Source organism: Hoplias malabaricus, chromosome 16, assembly GCF_029633855.1.
Source record: "Hoplias malabaricus isolate fHopMal1 chromosome 16, fHopMal1.hap1, whole genome shotgun sequence".
NCBI lineage: Eukaryota > Metazoa > Chordata > Actinopteri > Characiformes > Erythrinidae > Hoplias > Hoplias malabaricus.
In genome coordinates, this window is record NC_089815.1 from 17,350,810 (window position 1) to 17,374,671 (window position 23,862).

Genomic DNA, 23,862 nt, shown 5'->3' on the forward strand with positions numbered 1-23,862 from the left:
TGCCAAAAAAAAAAAAAAAAAAACTGAAAAAAGAAAGAAAGAACAAACCACATTGTTAATTCCTGACATCAAAACAAATGGAAAGCTCTCTGAAGTCTTTGATAAAACTCTTTGAAACTCCTGAAAACTCTTCAATTCTTTAGACTAAGTGTGGAAAAAGTAATCTGCTAAGGATTAGTTAACATAAAGCAGTTATTTACTAATCCTTTGGATGCATTTACCTTCATGTTAATTTATGTGTCTTCTTTACTATAGAGTGCAGGTTTTGTTGAAATAATGGATGGACAGTTTACTTTTTCTATCCTTAAAAGCTCACATCAAAACTATATATAGCTTTTTTTTCTTATTTAAAATGTTGCATTATGGTAAAGTGACAATGAAGAAAAAAAATGCTTATCCTTCTAATTTGAAAAAGTGTTTGCCTCCAAACACTGGCTGTAATATACGTATTCATATTCATTCATTCATTCATTCATTCATTATCTGTAACCACTGATCCAGTTCAGGGTCGCGGTGAGTCCAGAGACTACCTGGAATCATTGGGTGCAAGACAGGAATATAACCTGGAGGGGGTGCCATTCCTTCACAGGGCAACACACACTCACACATTCACTCACACACTCACACCTATGAGTCGCCTATCCACCTACTAACGTGTGTTTTTGGACTGTGGGAGAATGTCTGAATGAACTGGACTGTTTTGAGACTGTCGGAGCTATTCATATACATTCATTCATTTATTCATTCTTCTTCTAATTATTATTTTATTTCTTTATTTTGAAATACGACTGTCTATATTAATCATTCGTTCAATGTTTGTAAGTGCTTATCCAGTTCAGGGTTGTGGTGGGTACGCAGCTTACCCTGGAATCACTGGGTACAAGGCAGGAACACACACTTGAGGGTGCGCCAGTCCTTCACAAGGGAAGACACTCCCACATTCACACCTATGGACAATTTTTTGAGTCGCCAATCCACCTACAAACATGTGTTTTTGGGCCATGTGAGGAAACCCACGTGGGCATGGGGAGAACACACCAAACACCTCACAGAGGCCCAGAGTGGGACTTGAACCCACAACCTCCAGGCCCCTGGAGCTGTGTGACTGCGACCCTACCTGCTGCACCACCGTGCCGCCCTAGGTAAATGTAAATGTAAAAGAAAATTTGAATCAGTAATCCCTTTGCCTTATGTTGTATTAAAATACTACAATATTTACAATGGACAACAACACAAATTATACCACATTGTGATGAAAGCATAAAAAATACAGATAGCATAGAAAGCATAGACAATTCACCTATATACAGCATGCATAAATAATAGAGGTATTAAATGTGTACACTCCCATAAAAGGGGAAAAACACATCATTAGTATTAACACTGTTGTTCTCAGTAAGCCATGTCTATTATGATACTTAATTATATGATTCCCTTGTTGATTGTGAACATTTACTTAGCCCCAGGGTCTGTAAATAAGTATGCTAGGCTTTCGCTCTCTCTTTGCTCATGGCAGAGGCATCTGGAGGATTTTTAGACAACCAAGAGAACTCCAATTCTCAATTTTCTCCCTTAATTTTTAGTCATATCCTATTTTACCCTCAAATCACACCCTTGTGTCACCAGCCTCAGGTGTTTCTTCAAAGACACACAAAGCCAGCCCACCGAATCTGTCCCAACTGCTGCTGATGCAATGACACAAAAAATTCCAGAACTGTCACATCAGCTGACAGACAATCATGCTAAATAGCACCATGGGCAGTGATGTGGGAGAAGGGCTTTTCTACCCACCCAAAAAGCAAGGCAAATTGTGTTTTCTAGGATTCCCTGCCTTGGCAGGCTGAGGCATCACCTTGATTCAAACCTGTGACCTCCAGGTGGTAGCACCAATGCTTAGACCACTGTGCCACACATGAGCTCCTAACACTTTGGATATATGATGTAAAAGAATGACAATTATGAAATAAACTAAAAGACAAATAAATGTGTTGAATAATTATCTTAATGTTAACTTTTTACCCTTTTTATTTTTGTGATGAATTTTTGCTTATTTTAAATTCACCAAGTCACTATGAGGAACCTGCATCCAAGCTTTTCTTTTTTATGTTCAGTATTAAGCTTTCAGTTTGAGTATTTGCTTAAGGATTCACTGGGAAACTACATACAGAGAAAAGAAAATGTCCTAATGAGCTACACGTCTGTTTAGAGAGAGAAACAGATGTTTGTTTGTGTACACATAGTTGCACATGAGCACAAGGTCACCAGTATTAATGGCAAGTGTGGTCTACAGGGGTATAAAGTCCTTCAGCATTATGGTGTGGAGCAATGAAATTGGGTTCTATGGAGAACCATCCAATATCTTTGGGATGATCTCACATCATTAAATGCCATCAAAACCTCATAGAAATGTTCCAGAATCTAAACAAAATTCTTCTCAGAACAGTAGAGGGCCATCACTGCTGCAAAGACACACAAACTGCCTATTAATCTTACTATTTTCAGAAGAAACTTTGGACATGTGTGTGTTTAACAAATTCTAAAGTAACGATCATTGTGTAAGATTACCAGTGATTGATTTTAAAAGACAACAGGAAGATAAACAGGCTCTTGTGTGGCTTTTGAGGACAAATAAAAGCTAATTTCCTCAAGATCAATGAGATTTGATGAATTATGCATTATGTATTCAGTTTTCGTCAATGCTGGGATCCATACGGTGCTAGATACATCAGACTCAGTGAGGCAAGATGAGGTAAGCATACAACCCAGTGGAGTTATTAGTGTGGCAATGCTCCCTAGAGGCTATAACAGGAGGATATGAGGGGAAAAATTCATTAGGTGGCAAAGGGAAAAGAGGAGTTGAGACATTGACAGTATCACCACACACCACAGGCCACCAGAGAATCAGGTCCTCAACCTGGACTTAAAAGCAATCCCTATTATATACACCTTCCATTAGAGCTGTCCTAGAGTACGGCTGGAGTCAGAGACTCATTGATTAAGGCGACCACTGCGATTCATTATATCATCTAAGTGGAGCCAAGGGGAGAAAAAGAAGCTCCCAAACCATCTCCCCCCCTCCCCCTTCAAATACTGGAGAGTGGAAATGTAATTTTCAGGCAGACGGAGTGTGTGAATGATGCCCTGTATGAGACGAGGAGAAGGAGTGGAGGGAGGAACGAGGGGGGATGAAGATGAAAAATAGAGCCAGTACTGACTATCAGAGCGAGAGCCTGAAAATTCATTCATTGATTTATTTTCATTAGATATGGACTTGTTTGGCACCTTCAGTCTCAGTCGGCCCGGCCCTTATCACTTTTGATTTAATGTAAAGTGGACAGTTTGCTGTGAAATGGGAAGAGAAATGTCATCAGTGGCTCTCCACTCTCCACGATAATTAACCAGAGAGACTGCCAAAACGACACATATCCAGCTGCAGCCACCTACTTCTTTTCTTTTCTTTGTCTTTTGGGCTGGTGTTGTGCTGCATCCATGTCCAGCCTCTGTATATGTGCTTTATAGATTCCATTGGAACTGGAATACTGTTTTTATAACAAGACTAGGGTGCCAATGAAGGTAATGTACACTCTTAAACAGGACATATCATGTAATAAATCACTTTTTGTCAGTGCATTTGTACATGTCTGTGTCCATCTGGACTTCATAGCAACTCACAGACTATGAAACGAGACCCCCCTTCAGTAGATATCTGGGCTGCCAAGTCAGAAAACATAGGATATGAGCCATTCAGATTTTGCTCTGGTCCTGTAACTTCCAGCCACATCACTGGATCCACAATTATACAAATATGAGGTAAAAAAAAAACAGTAAAACAAGCACAACAATTGTGAAGAAATAACAGCACTATACACAAACAACAAAGACAATGAAAAAGAAAGGGAACAGAGAAAAAAAAGGCTAAAATGACAGCTTGTGCAAATGCACATATTGGGGTGAACAGTGGCCCATTTTCATATAAAGTAAAACGTGCTCAAAACAGCCATTCTGAGGGCTGTTTATACATGGTGAAAATGGTGCTGTCTTGTGTAATCCTTGTGGCATTCTGACCAGAGGTATGTTCATTAAGACCCCCCCTGGATCTGAAAGATGGAAGTAACATGTCCCTTTAGATACTTTAAAAAAAGTTGAGATAAGAAAACACTTGATCCAGAAGGAAATTGTTGTTACAATACTGCACATAATATACAAGAGAAGACATACAAAAATAACAATAAAATATAATAATAATAATAATAATAAAATAATAAAATAACAGAACAAGAAACAAGATAAAAAAAACAAGATTCCTAATTAGTGCTTTAAATTGTATACAATCTTAAATTATGCAGAGGCTTTTTAAATTTTAAGACGGACACATTGTCACTAATGACCAACAATCTTCTTATGAAGCATCAAAAACTATTAATCTACTAATGGTGCCCCCTTGTGGAGACATTTTAGACTACTAAGCATGAGTGAGTGAGTGTGTGCTAGCTTGCACATTTTCGTGTGTGTATATATATTGCTACTTTCACTAATCTGCTTTCACTGTGTGGATGTGTGATGTCCACCTAGAAGTATTGCAACACTTATTGGAACAATTTGAACACTTAAATCACAACGACTTAGTTCATTACTGTCTTTAGTGCAAGTCTTGAGGAACTAACTCAGAACAACTATGTTGTGAGATAAAGAAAGTATATTATTTGAAGATTTATTGTTCTGTTGTTGACTGTCACATTTACCCGAAATCTGTTACTACTCAGATATCCACAGGGAAGCTTGCTTTTTTCACTATTGTTCTGCCACTAGAGACCAAAGCCTTCACACCTGACTGTAAGTCCCTGTTTTGCTGATGTTATATGGCTGTCACAGCTTTCCTTTTATAGCTCCAGAAAAACCTGCATCCACAGTATCTGAGATGTGTGCAATCGTATACCACAATAATCACTGCTGCATCAAATCAGTTAGGGCTGACAAACACTTAATTTACTAACTGTGAAGCATTAACCTGTGATTTATTTTTTTAATCAACATATGTACAGTTAGTCCTCTACATGCAAAGAAGTTCAATTTCATAGAGCTTCCAAGATTTCACAGTTCCAACAACATCAGTAACACAAGATGGGTGGCAAGGTGTAGAACCTTATGTCAACTGCACAGTTCATGACCAGACTGATGTTAGTCCACCCTCTTGAAGAACAGATCTAGTGATGTCTGTGTAGTGTGTCTCTTGTTTTAATCATAAACGAGACAGTAACAATAAAGTGCCTCATGAACAGTTCTTACTTAAACAAATTGAAAACAAATGGACATTGATGTTCACATTTTTGGTAGTCTACCATTTGAAAAATTGAGTGCTGCAAAATCATGTGCGTCGATTTATTATCGGGGATAAAATTTAATCCACCGAATATATTTCATTGCTTGTGTTATTTGATTCTCTTTCTTGTTATTGTCATCACTTGGATTGTTAGGTTGATCCTGTCAGATTTTGGGTTAGATTTATGTCTGAAATTCTGAGAATTTGGACGGGTTCATATTTTTAGCATGACTTTTGCTTCTCTAAGGGCACCTTTCACCTACTCTTGCATATTTCATGTGGCAGGTGCTGGTATAGAATTGGCAGGTTCTGACAACACCACAACAGCCAAAACAGCATCACTCTCAGTAAAAGGCACCCTCTTTCCCAGTGACTACAAAATGCTGCAGCGGAAACTCTTATAAATCTAACTAAAGTCCTTAAAATAGGACAGTCTGTCCATTCTGTGGCCATGTTGGCAGTTATGTTCGCTCATACAAGACCAAGATAATATCCTGTTGAAAAGGCAGAGCCCTATATGCCTAAAACTAAAATCCACAGAAATGTTTCAAAACATAGGATGCTTAAAACTGTGTTGGAACTATAGTAATGGTGCTTTTTCACTGCATGCGTACTCTACTTTTTGTTGCTTTTCAATTATGTAAATTTTGTACCTGGAACTATGTCATTTTTAGCACCTGCTCACTCATGTTTCCAAGTAGAGTATGGGACTAAACCATGATGTGTAAACTTTTCAGAGCGCTGATTGCCCAGAGAGACTTGTCAATTATGAGGAAATGCAAGATATCCTGCACACATTAGCCATTTGTAAAATCTCCAAGCTACTAGTGATCTCATTTGTTGTTGTCCGACACATTAAGGCAGCTTGTGAAATTACACCATGGTCTTTTGAAGTGGTTCAAATGCTGCTTGGATTGGTGCCTGATGAAAGAAACCAGCGAGAGCTAGATGGTGCAACAAGGAATGCAAAACTGCACTGATCTGTCTGAATTTGTTTCAGTCTCAAAAGCAACCACAACATGCAAATGCATGATGAGTAATCAATGCTTAACATTATGGCTGTGGTTGTTGTGACTTCCAATACCCTCCGTTCCTGTTAGAGATGGTGATCTGCAGTGTCTCGTGAGTCGTAGTGGAAGACAAACAGACACCAGTTACCAAAAGCAAGTAGAGTGTGTAGAGTCAAAGTAGTGGAGGTAGGAAAATAGTGCAAAAATATATATCTCACCTTGTTCTCTTTATGTTGTGAGTGCATGTTCCACAGCAATAGAGGGCAAGCTTTTCCATCATGTCACTTTACCAGTGAGCTGATTGGCTGTTTTTATTTAAGTGCTTTCTGTCATATACCGATTCATTTTTAACCAGTAGCCTCCTCCTCCTCCTCGTCTATGCAAAACAGCTTGAACACTAAGCCTTATGCTAATATTCAGTGGCAATTTACAGCATGATGAAAGCACAAAAAAGAAGGGCTGAATATATGCAGTGTACCTACTGTCTAGCACACTGTAAATCAATGCTGCACTGGTAAGTGTCGTTCTGTAATGGCATGCGTGATGACATTTCACTAAAGCATGAAGGGGGAGTGCATTTTGGCACTGGCAGCAGCACTTGCAGGGATAATGGTGCGCTCATGATGGTGGGGATGATGGCTGCCCACTTCTCTAAGAGCAGCTGAAGTAGAACACTCGTCTGTTGTGTTTATAGGAAGTGGTGGGACGCACGCAGCAGACGCAAAAGCAGCAAGGCCACTGAAGTGACAGAATCTGAAATAGCCCTAGAATGTTGCTCTGCTGGAGTTTTCCCTGGAGCCAGCAGCTGTACACCAATATTGATACACAATACTGAGAGTTTATCATTTTTATTACAAGCTTATATTTGCAAAGTATATATGAATACACATCAACCATAACATTATGACCACCTACTTGTTTTTACACTCACTGTCCATTCTCTCAGCTCCACTGACCACTCAGGAGCACTTTGTAGTTCTACAATTACAAAATTTAGTCTGAAATCGCGTACTTGAACATTACGTACTGAATTGAATTCAGTGCGCACTGCCAGACCGCTAAAGATATGCGGTCTTTCAATACGAGAGTGTGCAGTATCCACACAACCTCTGAGGCACTACATACACCATCTTACCAATGTCCTTTGACCTATGACCTCACACCACCTACGAGAAAAGTCCCACTAGTCTTTAAAAAAGCCCTGTTTGCCAACACTATGTTTTTAATTTTGTAATCTTTGCTAAACTTACTGTGGCTCTTTCCCCCATGGATTCTAACTCCACACTGAGACACCATCATGCAGTAGCTCGGAGAAGACACACTATGAGGAATTTATTGATTTTTTACCTGAGGAGAAATGTAATTTTCACTAGCCTTCACTTATAAAAGCTTTAAAATTTCACAAGTTATGTTAATACCACTTTAAACAACAAACAAATCAAATCAAAGTTTGTTGTTTTCCATAGAGTTACTCATGACGTTATTTAATGTTGTCCATAATCATAGTATTTAAAAATTTTTATTGTTGTATCACACACTTGTAAAATGCCGGCTCCCCACTTTCCGCCATTTTTCTTTCTAAGCGCCGCAGCTCCAGTGGAATCATGGGGAAGGACAGGGTGCTGGGGTTGCATACTTCAAAATTTCTCCCAATTAAGTACGTCATCCGGGGACTTTCTGCATATACTGCTCAACGAATACTATGTAGTCGGACACCCTAGTCATTCTCGTGTACTGCTATTGTGTACTGTTTAGTATGTGGTTTTGGACGCAGCCTTAGTCTGTCTTTTGCTCTGCATACATTGTTTGCCCCTTTTCATCCTGTTCTTGAATGATCAGGACCCCCAAAGAGCCACCACAGAGCAGGTGTTATTCAGGTGGAGGATCATACTCAGCACTGCAGCAACTCAGAGTCACTGCTGAAGTGAGAATAGTCCACCAACAACAGAAATCCAGCCAACATTGTCTTGTGACCACTAATGAAGAACTTGAGGGTGACCAAACTGTGCTGCAACAATGAGCTACCGTCTCTGAATTTACATTTACAACGTGGACCAATGAGGCAGATATGTCTACTAGGGTGGATTTTAGTACAGAGCAGCAGCCCTCAGGTTCAACATGAGTTACTCAATGCATCGTTCTCTCCAATGATTCAGACAATGAATGAATAATTTTTGTATTCCTTCACTTTTAACTGTGACAATTATTTACAAATTATTGTAATATTGAATACATTTGCAGAGTTTTTATTAATTCCCTACGCTGGTTAATAATTGTATAAACCAGTTTGTGATAGTGCTGGGAGATATTGATAAAATACAATAACATACTGTATTCTGAAGAGTGTCACAGAATTATGTATAACATATAGTATGTTACATAAGTTTGCCAAAATAAACCCATTCTCCCTGAGGTAATGCATCTCTGTACTGTGAGAATAGCTTACAATAATAATATCTTATCTATTTCAAGCTCTTCTTTCAAATCAGCCCACAAATGACAAACAGTGCAGATAATGCAGCTTAGTATTAATTAAGTAAAAATCAATGTGTGCTGTATACACACAGGGGTATTTAGAAATCATTTCAACTTGTCTATAGACACTGGTCTATTAGAGAGCCTATTGAAATGTTAATGAAACTCAAAAGAAGGTATAAATAGATCTGACTAAATGTAAGTTTTCCATAGAATCTGTAGAGTACATAAATTTCTTTATATTTTAAAGAAAAGATAGTCTGTGCAGAAGTGCCCCAGGAACCTCTTTTTTTGCCATGCTCTTCTTTTTAAGATGAGAATATATATATATATATATATATATATATATATATATATATATATATATATATAAAGTGACCAGACATTTACAGTGGATTTATTACAAGTGACATGCATAATGTGCCTTGTTCATATGCCTTGTTGTGCCCCTCTACCTCCCTCCAATAGCACCATGCCCCCCCCCCCCCCCCCCCCCAACCCTCCACACACACACACACACACACACACACACACAGTTTACTTTAGAGGAACTTTTAAAACTTCAAAGAATTTCCGCATAAAAGAACCAATATAGTTTAGTCAAAGCCACCAGTCAACCCCAGCTCCCCTGGTTTAACATGTTCATTGCAGGTCTTTGAGATACAGACTATGTTATATACTGTGTATTCCAGCATCTTTATATATTTGTAAAATATGTGCACTTTTATTGGTGTATACCATGTATTTCTACTGCACTGATCAAAGGGGCAGGATTTTATATCACCCTCACAACTATTATACTGATGCGTCAGTAAAATTCAATAGCCATCTCCCAGACTTGGCAATGTAGGGTACAGTAAAAATGAACAAAACATCACTGTGTAGCTGAATCCTGCAGTCAGCATCCAGCTACTTAGTGGTATCTCCACTCAACAGGTGTTATACCTTATAACAAAGAGCTAGAGCTGCTCATCTGGCTGTAAATCAGCTGCACTTCAAACAAAAATGAGATTTTGAAGCAAAATCATGTCTTTTTTGGATTGAGCTTGCGAAGTGGAGGTTGTGCTGCTTGCTGAGACTCCTTTTGACTATGTCTTAGTTCACTGCATAAAACAGACCTCTAGACATGCTGGGATGTACACCATATTTATTGAATTTATGTTTATGTTTTTATTTCTATATATTTATTTATGTTGCTTTTTAATTTACGTACTGATACTTATTGGCTTATTTTTAGAAAACATAGAAACTGCTAAAAGTGACTTATTTTACTACACTGACATGTCTGTGCTGATTATAAAAAGACCTGTTTGAAGTTTGTCTTTACAGAAACATTTAAGATTTGAATATTAAAGTCCATTACATTATGATTCAGATTCAGATTCAGATCCATGATTATGATCCATTACATTAGACTAGTGTCTATGCCTTAAAGGCAATGTTAATTGAAAAACGCTTTTTATAAAATTCTGAAGATGTTTCCTCAGCATTTGTTTTGTGCACTGGAAACCAGTCTAATGTGTTTATGAAGCCCCAGTGTCAGTAATCGGTTAAAATAAAAAAAATAAAAATAAAAAATATTTAAAAAAAGCAAAGGGACCTGGTCCTATATGCTAGGCTTCCTCTCTCAGAACATTGAAAAGCATGAAAAAAGGTGAGGATTTTGTTCTATTCCTGTTCTATGTGTGGGCAATATTGACCTATTTTTGTTGATTCATATTATTTAAGGTGGAACTGACACGATATTCTGGAGGGCACTAACTGCATGAAAGTAAACTCAGACCAGAAGTGCTACAAAACTAAACAACTTGAGTTACAAATGAGATTCTTTGGTAATTTAAACACTAACTAAAAACTTACAGGCAAGCACAAACAGTAGTCATTTTCTTTTCTTCAAACATACCATTCCAGAATAAAAGACGCAGAGCTTCTAAACATAAAAAAGAGAGAACATCAGTTCCCCAGAATTGTAGATGTTCTCTTTAATCAAATATGCCTTAGAAGATTGATTTACTTCCCAAATTTTGGGGTGGTGAAAGCGGTGAAAAACACAATTATATGCCAATGGTCCACCTTAATAAGAGCACAAGTAGTTATTTTTTAGCTGTGTGCTCGTAATGCATAGCAATGGCTGCCGGCCCAAGTCTGGCCGCATTCACTAATCCCTAATGGATTAATCTTGCTTGCGCCGAACAAATAAACAGTATGTAATGACTGAAGGTGCACTTAAAAATAAAAAAAAAAGAAGAAAAATATTAACACAGTTTGCAGTCCTGCTTCTTAGTTTAGCCTCATGATTCCTCCTGCACTGGTGTTGTTTTGCAGGCACAGATCAATCTGCAATGTTAAATCACAAGAAATCAATTCCGGATACCTCCTTAAAAACCTAATTATAACCTAAAGGAAGCTGGTAAATTTGTTTCTATAACAACATGGTTAAATAATAAATGTGTGTAGCGCTGTCCATGTCAAAGCAGATACAAGTGAATCTGCATTTAGATGAAAATGTTTTTTTCCAAGCAAAGCCCCTCGAGACCCTGCCTTTGTCTGAGGATCTGTCGATTCTTTTTTAATCTTTCCTTCTCCAAATGAAGTCCAATCAAAACAAACAGGTGGAAAAAATGATTTGAGCGACAAGAGAGAGAGAGAGAGAGAGAGAGAGAGAGAGAGAGAGAGAGGAAGCGGCAACCTGGTGTAGTGAGTGAAAACAAGAAAGGAAAGAGACAACAAAGAAAACAAAACAACAACAATAAAAAAACAGACAGCAACCAATCATGGGAGCATTATTGATGCATTGCGATTGTTGACTTTCTGTCTTATTTGTCGTCTACTTTGAACACCTGAAATGCATTAAGCGCTGTCAGAAGCCTTTATCTGCCCCAAGGCGGTACAACGGAAACGGCGTTCTCCTCAAAAAACACACACATACAATTCTGGACATGTTTCTTTCCCCCATCTGTTTCTCCCTCTCTCTCTCTCTCTCTCTCTCTCTCTCTCTCTCTCTCTCTCTCTCTCTCTCTCTCCTCTTTCTCTTTTTGCTCCCATAACAGACTCCTGGCTGTGGCCTCATTTTCGTCACTTATCCAGCCACTATCAGGATGATTGATCGCTTGCGGCCTGCTCTGACAATGCCGTTGCTATCAGCAGTCATTTCACTCGCTGACTTAAGCTGGAGAATTCCATCCTCTAATGGCCTTTTTATCGTCAATTCCCGACGTGCCTCGAAACAAGGCATTTTCTTTCAGAAAAGATCACGATGGGAGGACAAAATTTTTTGAGGCCGCGGTCAGTTCGATGCAGTATCAATGGCCAGACGAGCAAATGGGCATTTGCAGCCTGCTAAGCACCTGACCTTCTGTTGTAAGAGAGAAAGGGCGTCTAACACAAAAGACCTCAAAGACATAACTGGGGAATGCCTGTGGATGTAAGCCTTCCACCCCACCAACCCCCTCCCTATCCCTTAATGATTTCCATGGCAACATAGGTATATCTGGTGAGAAGCAGGGAGCATAAAAGAAAAAAAGGAGGTGGGGGTAGGGTGGAAGTGTGTAACGCTCCATTAATGATGGTGAAACAATTATGAAGGGATTCCAGTTGATTATGTTCGCTGTTTAGTGCTTTTCAACCCAGCAGTGCAGTCAGGTCTCTCAGAGGGGTGTTGATTTAGCAGGAATTTCACAAAAGCATGATTTCTCAGAGAACTGGATAACTCAGGCCAAGCAATGAGGATTTTCCCACAACAGTGGCCCTACTGCCGTGTGTATGTGGTTTTAAGTAGCAAAACCATTCTCCACCTCTCGTTATGTGTGGTACTGTGTCTTTAAGACATATGTAAATGACCTCTGCTCTGAGTGGCTGCTTTGTGTTGCTTAAAAGCAGTCCGGGCTCAATTGTGATTCAAAATGTTAAAGTAGAAATCCTCAGGTATGTTGGGAATAATAAAAAAAAACATATATTTTTTGATATCTAGATCTTTTATGAAGGGTGCAATCAATTTGCTTCCTCAGAGCCCTGAGGAGGACAACATTTAATCATATTCACCCATACTTTCCCATCCAGTAACTACACATTCTCTGTAGTGATAACGCTCTTTATCACTTCAAGGTGATGTTAAAGGGCAGGGCTAAACTGTGGCTGTCTAAACATGTAAATGTACCATAGTTCTGACACCACAACCAAGGTGAATTATAAACAGGCCTATTTTCCATTTTAACATCTTTGCATCACGCAATGAATGCAGCACTCAGTGAACTGAATATTTAAAAAAAGAATAAAAATAAAAACACAGATCTACAACAGCTCAGTAGTAAATTGCTATCTTAAAAACTTGGCTTATTTTTATTAATAATTTTCAGGCATATATTTCCATAGTCACACTTAAGTAACAACTTAAGGGGAGGTACGAAATGTTTTGACCCTGAAATTACAGTGATTTCACTGACCCATGATGAGGAGAATAGAGCCTGTGTTTTTGCAACTTCAAGCTCAGCACTGAAGAAACTGGACTATGTAACTTTTGGAGGGGTATAGGCAACCAGTTCCCCTCCCCATTCATTTAAGTACAGCGCTGTAAATATGAATTACAATAGAGGATGCCACAGTAGGGAAAAAAGTGGTCATTTAAACCAATCAGCCATATCACTAAACTACCTTCTTGTTTCTACATTAACTGTCCTTTTTATCAGCTCCACTGAGCATAGAAGAGCACTTTGTAGTTCTACAATTACAGACTTCAGTCTAAAAAAGACTGTAGTCCCCCTGTTTCAATGATCAGCACCACCAAAGAACCATCACAGAGCAGGTATGATTTAACTGGTGAACCATTGCATGCACTGCACTGACATTGCCGTAGTGGTAGGGTGTTAGTGTGAGTTGTGCTAATATAAGTGGATCAGACTCAGCAGTGCTACTGGTGTTTTGGACGCTATCGTGCCACTGCTGGACTGAGAAGAGTCCACCAACCAAAAATATCTGGCCTACAGTGTCCTGTGGGCTGCATCCTGTGTCCACTGACTGAGGACTAGAGGATGACCTACACAAATTGTGCAGCAACAATTGAGCTACTGTCACTGACTTTACATCTACGAGGTGGACCAACGAAGTAGGTGAGTCTAACAGAGTGGACAGTGAATGGACACAGTGTTTAAAAATGCACACACCACCACCATGTCAGTGTATCTGCAGTGCTGAGAATGATCCACCACCCAAATTATACCTGCTCTGTGGTAGACCTGTGGGGTTCCTGACAATTTAGGAGCAAAGTGAAACTGTGAAAATCCAAATATCTGGCAATATACAGTAGGTATGGGCACTTAGAGTTGGGTTAACCCATGCCCAGCCAATTTTAGACCCTGCAGTGTAACTGCTAACAATGCAAACACATCAGCCTACTTTAAGGTACATTACCCCAGCTGAATAATGGAAACCAGCCAGTCTGGTTTCTCTCCACAGAGTCAGATCCAGCTGTAAACACCACCCAAGGGAGTATAACCTCCTCTTAGCTTACAGAGTCACTGTTCTCTCAGGGTAATGCCAGAGGCACATCGTAGATTAACAACAGATGGGCTACGAGGGAAGTCGTGGCAGGGGTGCAGGGCTTTGTAATGACATTCCTATGCTGGTGCCGACTGGCATTAGATCTCTCCCTCCGAGCCCTCGCAGTCGCCTCCCTCCTGATAACACACACCCATCCCACCCCATCAATATTAACTGAGGTCTCGGTGAGCCATCACTCCCTCGCTCGGAAACCTACTCCAAGACTGCATCCGTGACTAATTTCCCGCCCTGTGTCGCGTAATGGCACATTTATCAGGCTCTGGCACAGGGCTGCTGTCTGCTTTGCTTGCCCATCAAAATAACAGAGGACACTCCCCATTCCACCCGCCATCTCCCCACTGGCCCCCCGTCATCCAATTCCATATTCATTTCCATGGAGCGGCTGAGGGAATGGGGCAACGGGGGATTGTATTTAGGACCCTTGGTGACAGAGAGCACTTATTTACACTGCAGGCTTCCCACAGTCCAAGAAAGCCAAGCCAAGACGTGAAGGAGAGATGCTGAAGAGGGGGCCACAATCTGTAGATAGTTTTTTCAATATTTAGATTTTTTTTAAGTTTCTAGAATAGTGTTACTTCCACAGACTATGGAATTATCATTAAATAAACAAACAAACAAATTTAAAATAGTTCTTGACCTAAATGATGACTACGAATCTAAGGGCATCAGTCTTGAACTTTCTGGCTAACGTTTCATTTCTTACATTTTATCTTTATCTTTTATAATGGGGCATTATTTTATCCAAAAGGTAACAAAGATCTCTGGGGTCTTAGTAAAATGTCTGTGACATGCTTTGATCAAAATACCGAAAGGATCAAACAGCACTTTTCAGAACAACCAGTTTCAGCACCTGTTCCTTTAAATGAGAATGAGCCACTGGTCACATATTTAACCAGTTCTCTGATTTCTCTGTGCTCATTGTATCGGTTTACTATGTCTATCCTCATCTTTGCACTCTCATATGAACTCAGGTCCAGCGTTGTGATTGCTGATATTCTGATAAGTAGGTGGTGCAATTCTGTACCATATGCAAGTCTCTGCATATGATATCAGAAGTGAAACTAAATCAGAATAGCTAATTTTATCCCATGACTTAGGCAGCCCACAAAAAACTGTCGTTTATGTTGAGTTGTTTGATAGGCTCCAAATCCCCAAATTAATACACACAAGCACTGAAATAGTACTTTCCCCCCCATAATATTCCCCCTCAGTAATTTCTTTAGTTGCAGATGCAATATGCATTTGCATAAGACTACCCATGTAAAGGTTTACAAATGGCTTAAAGTGGTTATTAATGAAGTTTTAAACCCACTTAAAAGTCATTAGAAATAAAAATCAGTTATAACACATAGATATATAAGCCAACAGTGACCTCTTTGCCCTCTTTACCCACATCCATTCCTCCTCTTAATCAGTCAACATTAAACATATCAACTTCATCATGTTCACCATTTTACCACCACGTGTAGTGATTGAACTACCAACAGAATCTTTTTAGACATTAAAGGTAATGGTGCTGTACCAACATATGAAATTATTAAATTCACATTCTAAAATCTTTGGATATTCTTTAAATTGATATTGTCAAATAGATATCTGTCACTTTCAAACAAAAGGTCAATGTTGCTCATTCTATCTATGGGTTAAAAATGATTAATAATGTTTTCTAACTTTATTACAACCTAATTAATAACCATTTCATTAACAGATATTAAACCATTTGTACAGATTTATATGTGCAGCCTTCTGTTATAGCGGTTCCACTATTTTTTACATCATCACTTTTGTTTTATTTAATTACGTATTATTTTTTACAACAGACTAAATGTTAGGAAGATGATAACTATCTGAAAAGTTAGTGTTGCTAGAGGTGTGTTTACTGCACGTAAAGAACATCCAACACTAGTTGGCATAACATTGATAAGGACCATGAAATGAAGATCTTAATATCATGTTTAGCAGGCTGAAGAATGTCCACAGGGGGCAGCTGAGGTAGCTTTTGTGTGCATCATTCAGGAGGAAGAAAGTGACATATACCAGCAGGATTTCATTAGCGTATATGAATACTATCAGAATCTGTATGTGGACTGTATCAGGTAAATACACAGCAGTCTCACACAGTATGTGAGTATTCTGAAATAACATCAGAAACAGGGTCAGAGTAAAAATGTGTTTGTTCTTATTTGTGGAGAACACAAGTCAGTGAACACCCTGCGTCCTTGTTTTCCATTAAATTCCAAGAGTGCTTAGGCTACTAACACTACAAGCAGGCTGCACACGATTTCTACCCATGTCTGGCGCCAAGAGTGACCGATGCTGAGAAGAGGGGCCTATGTGGCCTTCCTGTTCGTGCCATATCCAAATTCCACACTTTATCCCACCATACGGCCCACACAATGGCTCCAGATGGCTGCAGATAGGCCAGGGATCTGGGGATGGTGAAGGGCCTCGGCAGCCCCAACCCTGGCCCTGCAGCGCACTGATAAGAGCCAGGCCTGGTCCGGGATCTGTGAAACAGCTCAATGGAATCAGGCCTTTCCAATGTGACTGACATGGGACTTGAGCACTGCAGACTGCATCCTTCACTCAAAAGCCCAGTGCACACAGCCCCAATGTTCCTCAACAAATAGCAACAAATCTTATTATGGTTGGTGTGCCATACATGTGTGACTGATAGGAGACTCAACAAGGTCTCCTCCATTCATACTATTCTGAAATTATCTCTCGCAATTTTCTTAAGGAAGAAGTACATGAATGAGGCAAATATACCAATTCACACAAAAATATTCCAACATTTGCACTTGTAGAAAGTCAAAAATCATTCTAGAAGCAAATGTGGCTGTGGCAACCCAACCAAATTTTGTGGCATTTTATCATGCTGTTTTTCCACTGTTTAGTGCTGTATAGTACTATTTGGTTATGAATGCAAACTCAGAACTCTCTGCCAACTTTTGGGTGCTTGTGTCCATTTCCTATTGCAAGGCAGAGCAGTGAAAGTAGGCATAGTATGTATAGTGTGAGTTTTGGCCATGTTTCTCCCTACAATGCTGGTGTAAACCTAAAAAAAACCCAATAAACTACAATATCATCATTGTCTGAAGGAAAATATGTTTCTCCAACATAGCAATTTTATAGGAGAAGGAAGAAACCTTCTTAAATTCAATGAAAGTCATTGTAAAAAATATATTCCTGGAAAATAAAGTAATTCTGGAGCATTTTTATTGGTCCATTCATCATGAAGCTTGTACATGTTTTTCTTTGAACAGTAATGATATGGTCAGAGAAGCAGAAACAACCTCAGTAAAATAAATAAATAAATATATTTCCAAGGGAAATGTGCCATGGCTTAAATTTTCATGTACCTAGATTTGCATTATTTGTGAATTTTCTAAGCAGTAATTGATTTTCACAGTTACTTTGCAAAGGTGAGAAAAATCCCTGTTATTGGAAAGGAAGGAAGCAAAAGGGGGTGTCTCCACATAATAAAATATCCAGTCATTAGATCTTAACTCAGCTGATGGAGAGAAAATTAATGGAAATTCTCCTGAGAGACGATCCATCTCCCAGAACATCTGGGATGTCCTGCAAGAAGTATCTTGCGATATCTTGAGTAATGAAGAACATATGTCTAGCAATCATTCGTTCATTCTCTGTAATCCCTTATCCAGTTCAGGGTCACGGTAGATGCAGAGCTTACCCGGAATGACTGGGCGCAAGGCAGGAAAACGCCAGTCCTTTGCAGGGCGACACATACTCACATCTACGGACACTTTTGACTCGTCAATCCACCTACCAATGTGTGTTTTTGGGCCGTGAGAGGAAGCCAGAGCACCTGGAGTAAAACCATGTGGACACAGGGAGAACACACCAAACTCCTCCCAGACAGTCACCTGGAGCAGGGCTCAAACCCACAACCTCCAGGACACTGGAGCTGTGTGATAGTGCCATCTTGCCACCATATGTCCAGCAGTTATATATTATTATTATTATTATTATTATTATTATTATTATTATTATTCATTATTAATTAGTGAGTTTTTTTAATATATAAATAACTGAGCCCTGCCCTGTGAGGAGTTTGGTGTGTTCTCCGCATGTTTGCGTGGGTTTACTTCCTTGGTGCAAAACACATATTGGTACGTTGATTGGCTGCTCATAAGAATCCATATATGTGAGTGAATATGTGAGTGTGTGTCACCCTGTGTGTGTTCTCACCTTGTGCCCAGTGTTTCCAGGTAGTCTCTGAATGAAGTACTAATATATTATGTTCACCATTCTTAACATTGAAATCACCAACCTCACCTGTACTTTTGGATACAATAGTATCTTCAAGAACAGCAGAACAAATCATTCCTTGATGGATCGCACAATTAATGCAGTGATGAATACATTTTTCCTGCTTGCCATTTTCAAACAGTTTAAATTTTAGTTGAATTAAATGACGATTGCCAGTTTTAATGCTACTCAACAGTTACCATAAAATGACAAAAGGTTTAAAACATATGTGCACACTTAATTCACAAGTATTTTGAAGTATTATGGATAGCATAGTGGGTAACACGGATCCAAGCCGTCTCATCATGTTACATCAAGTCCTTGAGCAAGACTCCAAATGCTACATCCGCCTCTACATTTTTGACATGACAAAAAACAACAAGCTACTCTGGATAACAGTGTCTGCCGTAAATTTAAATGACACCGTTTCTTTTCGCTATGGTGTTCCCAGACTTTTGACAGACGCTGTGTATGTCAGTATGTCAACTTATGCATGCTTTTAAAAGCTCAGACATGCTTTCCTCCACAACACCAGTGACAGCATAAGCTTTAACGCCGCATGTGTGTGTGTATGTGTGTGTGTGGTGGATTACTGTTAGGAAGGGGTTAGTGTCACTCCGCATGGAGCTTAGTTCTCTTTGGCTCAAAAATAGAGTCTAGACTCAGCCTCTCTCTCTTTTTTCTTTGTCCCACTCCCTCTCTCTCACAGTCTTTCTCACGGCTTAGTGAGCACACTCAGAAGGGCGGATGGGAGCAATATCAGAGTGGCTGATGAGAGGCGGTTATAGGCATTACAGTGAGTAATGATAAGTCTTTAGGTGGCAATGTGGAGAAATGAGGCTTTCGCAGATAAAAGTGTTCCTCATGCACTCCCTATTTACGAGTGGAGAGAGTGCAGCCAGGGCTTGGGGAGGAAGGCGGAGGTGGGGAATTTGTCTTCATCCCACGTCCTAAAAGCCTCATCAGTGTCAGGTCGTGAAGCGTCCTGCTATAGTAATTATTAGGAGATGAAAGCACAAGGGGAGAAGCATCTACAGTATGAAGGGGGCAAGCCAGAGTCACAGCAGTGCCAGGCTACAACATGCTCTAATAAGCAGCTGGCACCGAATGGAGATCAGCATGAACGTGAGCCTGAACATGAGCTTTCACCATGGACAAAACATTGGAAATTTACGTTTATATTCATAGCGTTATGACGCTTTTAATTCAAGTGACTAAATAGAGTGACAAGATTAAATGATTGACTACTATAGTGTTATGCACAAATACTCTTAATGGTGGAGCATGATGTGCTTACCCAAGCAGGGAATTGAACCCTAGGCTTGGGTGTAGAACACTGCAGTGTTACACACTTAACAACACCAACCAAACAGATTACTTACACCTAGAGTGGGATTTGTACACCACACTGTTTGGCAGGGCCGCGTCTTCACGGTGAGCCACAAATGGCCCATTGAAGCCTTCTTACAAAGCACTGTTGGAGTCCACTAATGGCCTGGGGATCCCAATGTGGCTTAAAGGACTGGACACTGCCATAAAACTGTAACAGTGCTAGCACTTTATTACATTCAGCAACAAAATATAACTAATGGATGACAATGTGCATGTTCATGGTTGCCAAGTCTGCTTATTCTAAGCAACTTTGGGCTTATTTTTTTCTGTAAAGTACCTTACATATATTGGTAGTTGTGGGTTGCATTTATTTTACTATTTATTTATGTATTTAAAAAAAATTTGAGGGTGCCGTTGTGGCACAGCGGGTGTCGTGGCCAAACAGCTCCAGGGACCTGGAGGTTGTGGGTGCAAGTCCTGCTCTGGGTGACTGTCTGTGAGGAATTTGGTGTGTGCTCTCCTCGTCTCTGCATGGGTTTCCTCCACGTGCTTCGATTTCCTTCCAAGGTCCAAAAACACATGTTGATAGGTGGATTGGCAATGAAAAAGTGTCTGTAGGTGTGTGAGTGAGTGTGTGAGTGTGTGTCACCCTGTGAAGGACTAGAGCCCCCTTCGGTGTGTGTTCCTGCCTTGCGCCCAGTGATTCTGGGTAGGCTCCGGACCTAACACGACCCTGAATTGGATAATTGGTTACAGACAATGAATGAATGAATAATAATTTTGGGTGAGGTTTGGGCTTGGTTCTAAATGATAGGTGCTTTTAAAAGCTATGTTTTTTTACTAAACAAAGAGGAACAGAAAGTGTTAGTTACAGAGGAACAGATCTAATGACAAGAAAAGGAGGACAAGAGATAATCCCTCGCCATACATTTTTTGAGATGCCCAGTTGAAAGTCTATAGTGGGCTTATCAAGAGCCAAGTTGCTTCCTCTAGACCTGGTTGCTTGTTTCTCTTGCAAGATCTGGCAACACTGGTTCATAGTACAATACGATGGAGTCAGGAACCCAAGATTCTGGAGGTGCGTGGCATCAGTACTATTAGCAGTGCCTCTGTGCTAGCCTGCAGATTATGTGTGAAGACATTTTCCCTTCATTTTTAGTGGACCTTATGTCGACATCACTTGAAAGAGAATATCTTTATACATCTTGTACTTGGAGAATAACACAGATGTGGATTTGGGTTTTGACACAGTGAGAGAAGTGGAGCAGAAAATGATTTTGACTACAAAGAGCACTCACCATGTTCCAGAGAAAGGAGCAAATACACAGTCAGGAGAGACTGCAGCCCACAAACACGCCACTCCCCCAACATCCTGAGAGAGAAAGAGAGAGAGAGAGAGAGAGAGAGAGAGAGATTGTTGATTATTGAGAGATTGACTGACACAACCCCACAAAACATATCAGCACTTAAGCGCTACAATATACATTGTTTGCTACAATTGTACAAACCACACTGTAATAATGCTGCTCAGACTCTGCTCGTCACACACCCATTCACTGCCTTTCCTTTCAACTAGATCTCTTTTACTTGCACTTTATATTGTTTTATTTTGTCAATTTGTGGTTATTTCTTTAGGCTTTTTAGTTTTTTCTTTTTAATTGTCTATAGTCTGTGTACATGTGCTGTACACCAGCTATAACATTAACATTACCTCCTTCTTTCCTTCATTATCAGCTCCATTGATCATATAACTACAGTTTGTGGAGAGAGGTGAGAGTTGTGCAGTTGTAGTTGGAGAGTTATACACAGTAATCCATCTGTTGCTCTGCATACTTTGTTTGCCCCTTTTCACCCTTCTCTTTAATGATCAGGACTTATTATTTCAGTGGTAGATCATTCCCAGCACAACAGTGATGCTGAACAGTGTTGTGCTGGTCTGAATGGATCAGGCACAGCAAGTGCTCCTAGAGTGCCTTCTCTTTGGCTACGCTTTCAGACACACCTACATTGTAGATGTAAAGTCAGAGACAGTAACTCATCTGTTGCTGCACAGTTTGTTTTGGTCATCCTCAGGTCCTTCCTCAGTGGTCACATGATTCTGACGGCTGGATATTTTGAGTTGCTGGGCTATTCTCAGTCCAGCAGAGACACAGAGGGATTTAAAACATGTCAGTGTCACTGCAGTGCTGAGAACTATCACTCTCCTAAATAATACCTACTCTGTGGTGCTCCTGATCATTGAAGAACAGGTTGAAAGAGGGGCTAACAATGTATGCAGAGCCACAGACGATTTACAGTCTGTAATTGTACAACTCAGTGCACTTGGTAAAGTGGTGAAATGAAAAGTGAGTGTTAAATAAGGGGGCCATTTAAATGTTATCACTATGTTTCATGTTATACAGCTGTGCATCCACCAACCCCACCCCATTAAAAAAAATACAGCTGTAATATTACATTAAACAATTGATTAAAAAATACAAAAGGTTTATGCCATTGAAAACGAACATACAAGAGTTAGGATCACGTCAGTTAATGTTTGTACTGAGACGACGAGTAGTGCCGAATGAAATGCTAATTTTATCTTGTGCTTTGCTTTCCTACAGCTCCGTCAGGCATCAAATATTTACACACACCCTCCCGAAGACATGAGGAGCAAATAAAGTCAGCAAATTCAACACCATGAATACCTTTGTTCCCATGGCAATTGTTGGGTAACGGCACGTCTTGACATTTTCACAAAAAAATATAATAAAAAAAAAAAAAAAAGGAAAAAATCCTCTTTGAGTATCTAACAGTGACAGGCTAAGAATGAGTGTCAAAAAAGAAGAAGCCCGTGAGGAGACGTTTCTACCAAATAAAGGACCCAAACGGAGGTGAAAAGACCAGAGCAATCTCCCACTCTGGGCAGGGTCGCAATTGAGACAGTGGCCGGACAATAGGATTTCAGTTTAACCACTCAAGCGGGGCCTTGTGTTTCCCTTTGTCTTTGGAAAAAAAAAAAAAAAGAAAAGAAAAACACCAAAGGCAGACAAATGGCTGACAACTCCATTGCACATTGATGCGGGCTTCTGGAGTCTTTAGCGAGAGAGCTGTGCACCGGAGACAAAGAGCTTTTGGTAAATAATAGATGCGGTAGGTTCGACACTCAGCGGCCACGGGCGAAACTAGAGCTCCTGAGTGAGAGATGGGAGAAGGATAGCAGGTGTAGATTACAGTCTGCAATCAAAAACTGCCTCAGACAAAGACACCCCTCCCCACACCCCCCACACACAAACAAGGACATATCAAGAGAATGTCTTTCAACTGCACATTAATGAGACAGTGAGCTTAGACCCCACAGTGAAGTTACACAAACCAAGAAGCTTTTTGTTGCACGGTTCGTGTTTATTAGTGTTTGCCATCCTCTAGTCCTTGGTTTAAAGTATGTTTCTGACCACGTTTTAGTGTATGTTTCTACTCTCTTGATACGGTTTACAAACTCTACTTATTCATTAAAGCAAATGTTCCATTTTAATCCACTATATATATATATATATATATATTGTTTTTAATTCAGAGAATATTTCCTCACCATTTGCTAACTCTCTGGTCTGTTTACGTGCTGGAAAAAGGTCCAGTGCTTGTACACAGCCCTGGCTCCGTAAATGGGCAACAAAAAAGTGTTTTGGCTCAGGAGAACTGTCCCTCCATTGCTTGCTCAGCTACAACTGAGAAATGGCAACTGGAGATGTCTGGATAGTGGAGAGACCTCTGAACAATGAACAGCATGAAAAGAGATGAGGATGGTGCTCTATTCCTGCTCAATAGCAGGATTATATTGATTTACATTGACTTTTGCTGATTTAGTTGCAATTATTAAGGAGGAATATACTACAGATTCAGAAGACTGCTAGC

At 39.8% G+C, this 23,862-nt stretch overlaps 1 protein-coding gene across 2 annotated transcripts in view; it reads right to left on the reverse strand.

Moving 5' to 3' along the window:
• The window catches only part of ncanb (neurocan b), a 227,276-nt gene that overhangs the window by 143,411 nt on the left and 60,003 nt on the right, over positions 1-23,862 (reverse strand). For both annotated transcript variants that reach the window (XM_066648004.1, XM_066648003.1), the window contains exon 2: positions 21,267-21,340. In XM_066648004.1, coding sequence (XP_066504101.1) covers positions 21,267-21,339 — 73 coding nt within the window. In that variant the 5' untranslated portion in view covers position 21,340. The remainder of the gene's footprint in view (positions 1-21,266; positions 21,341-23,862) is intronic.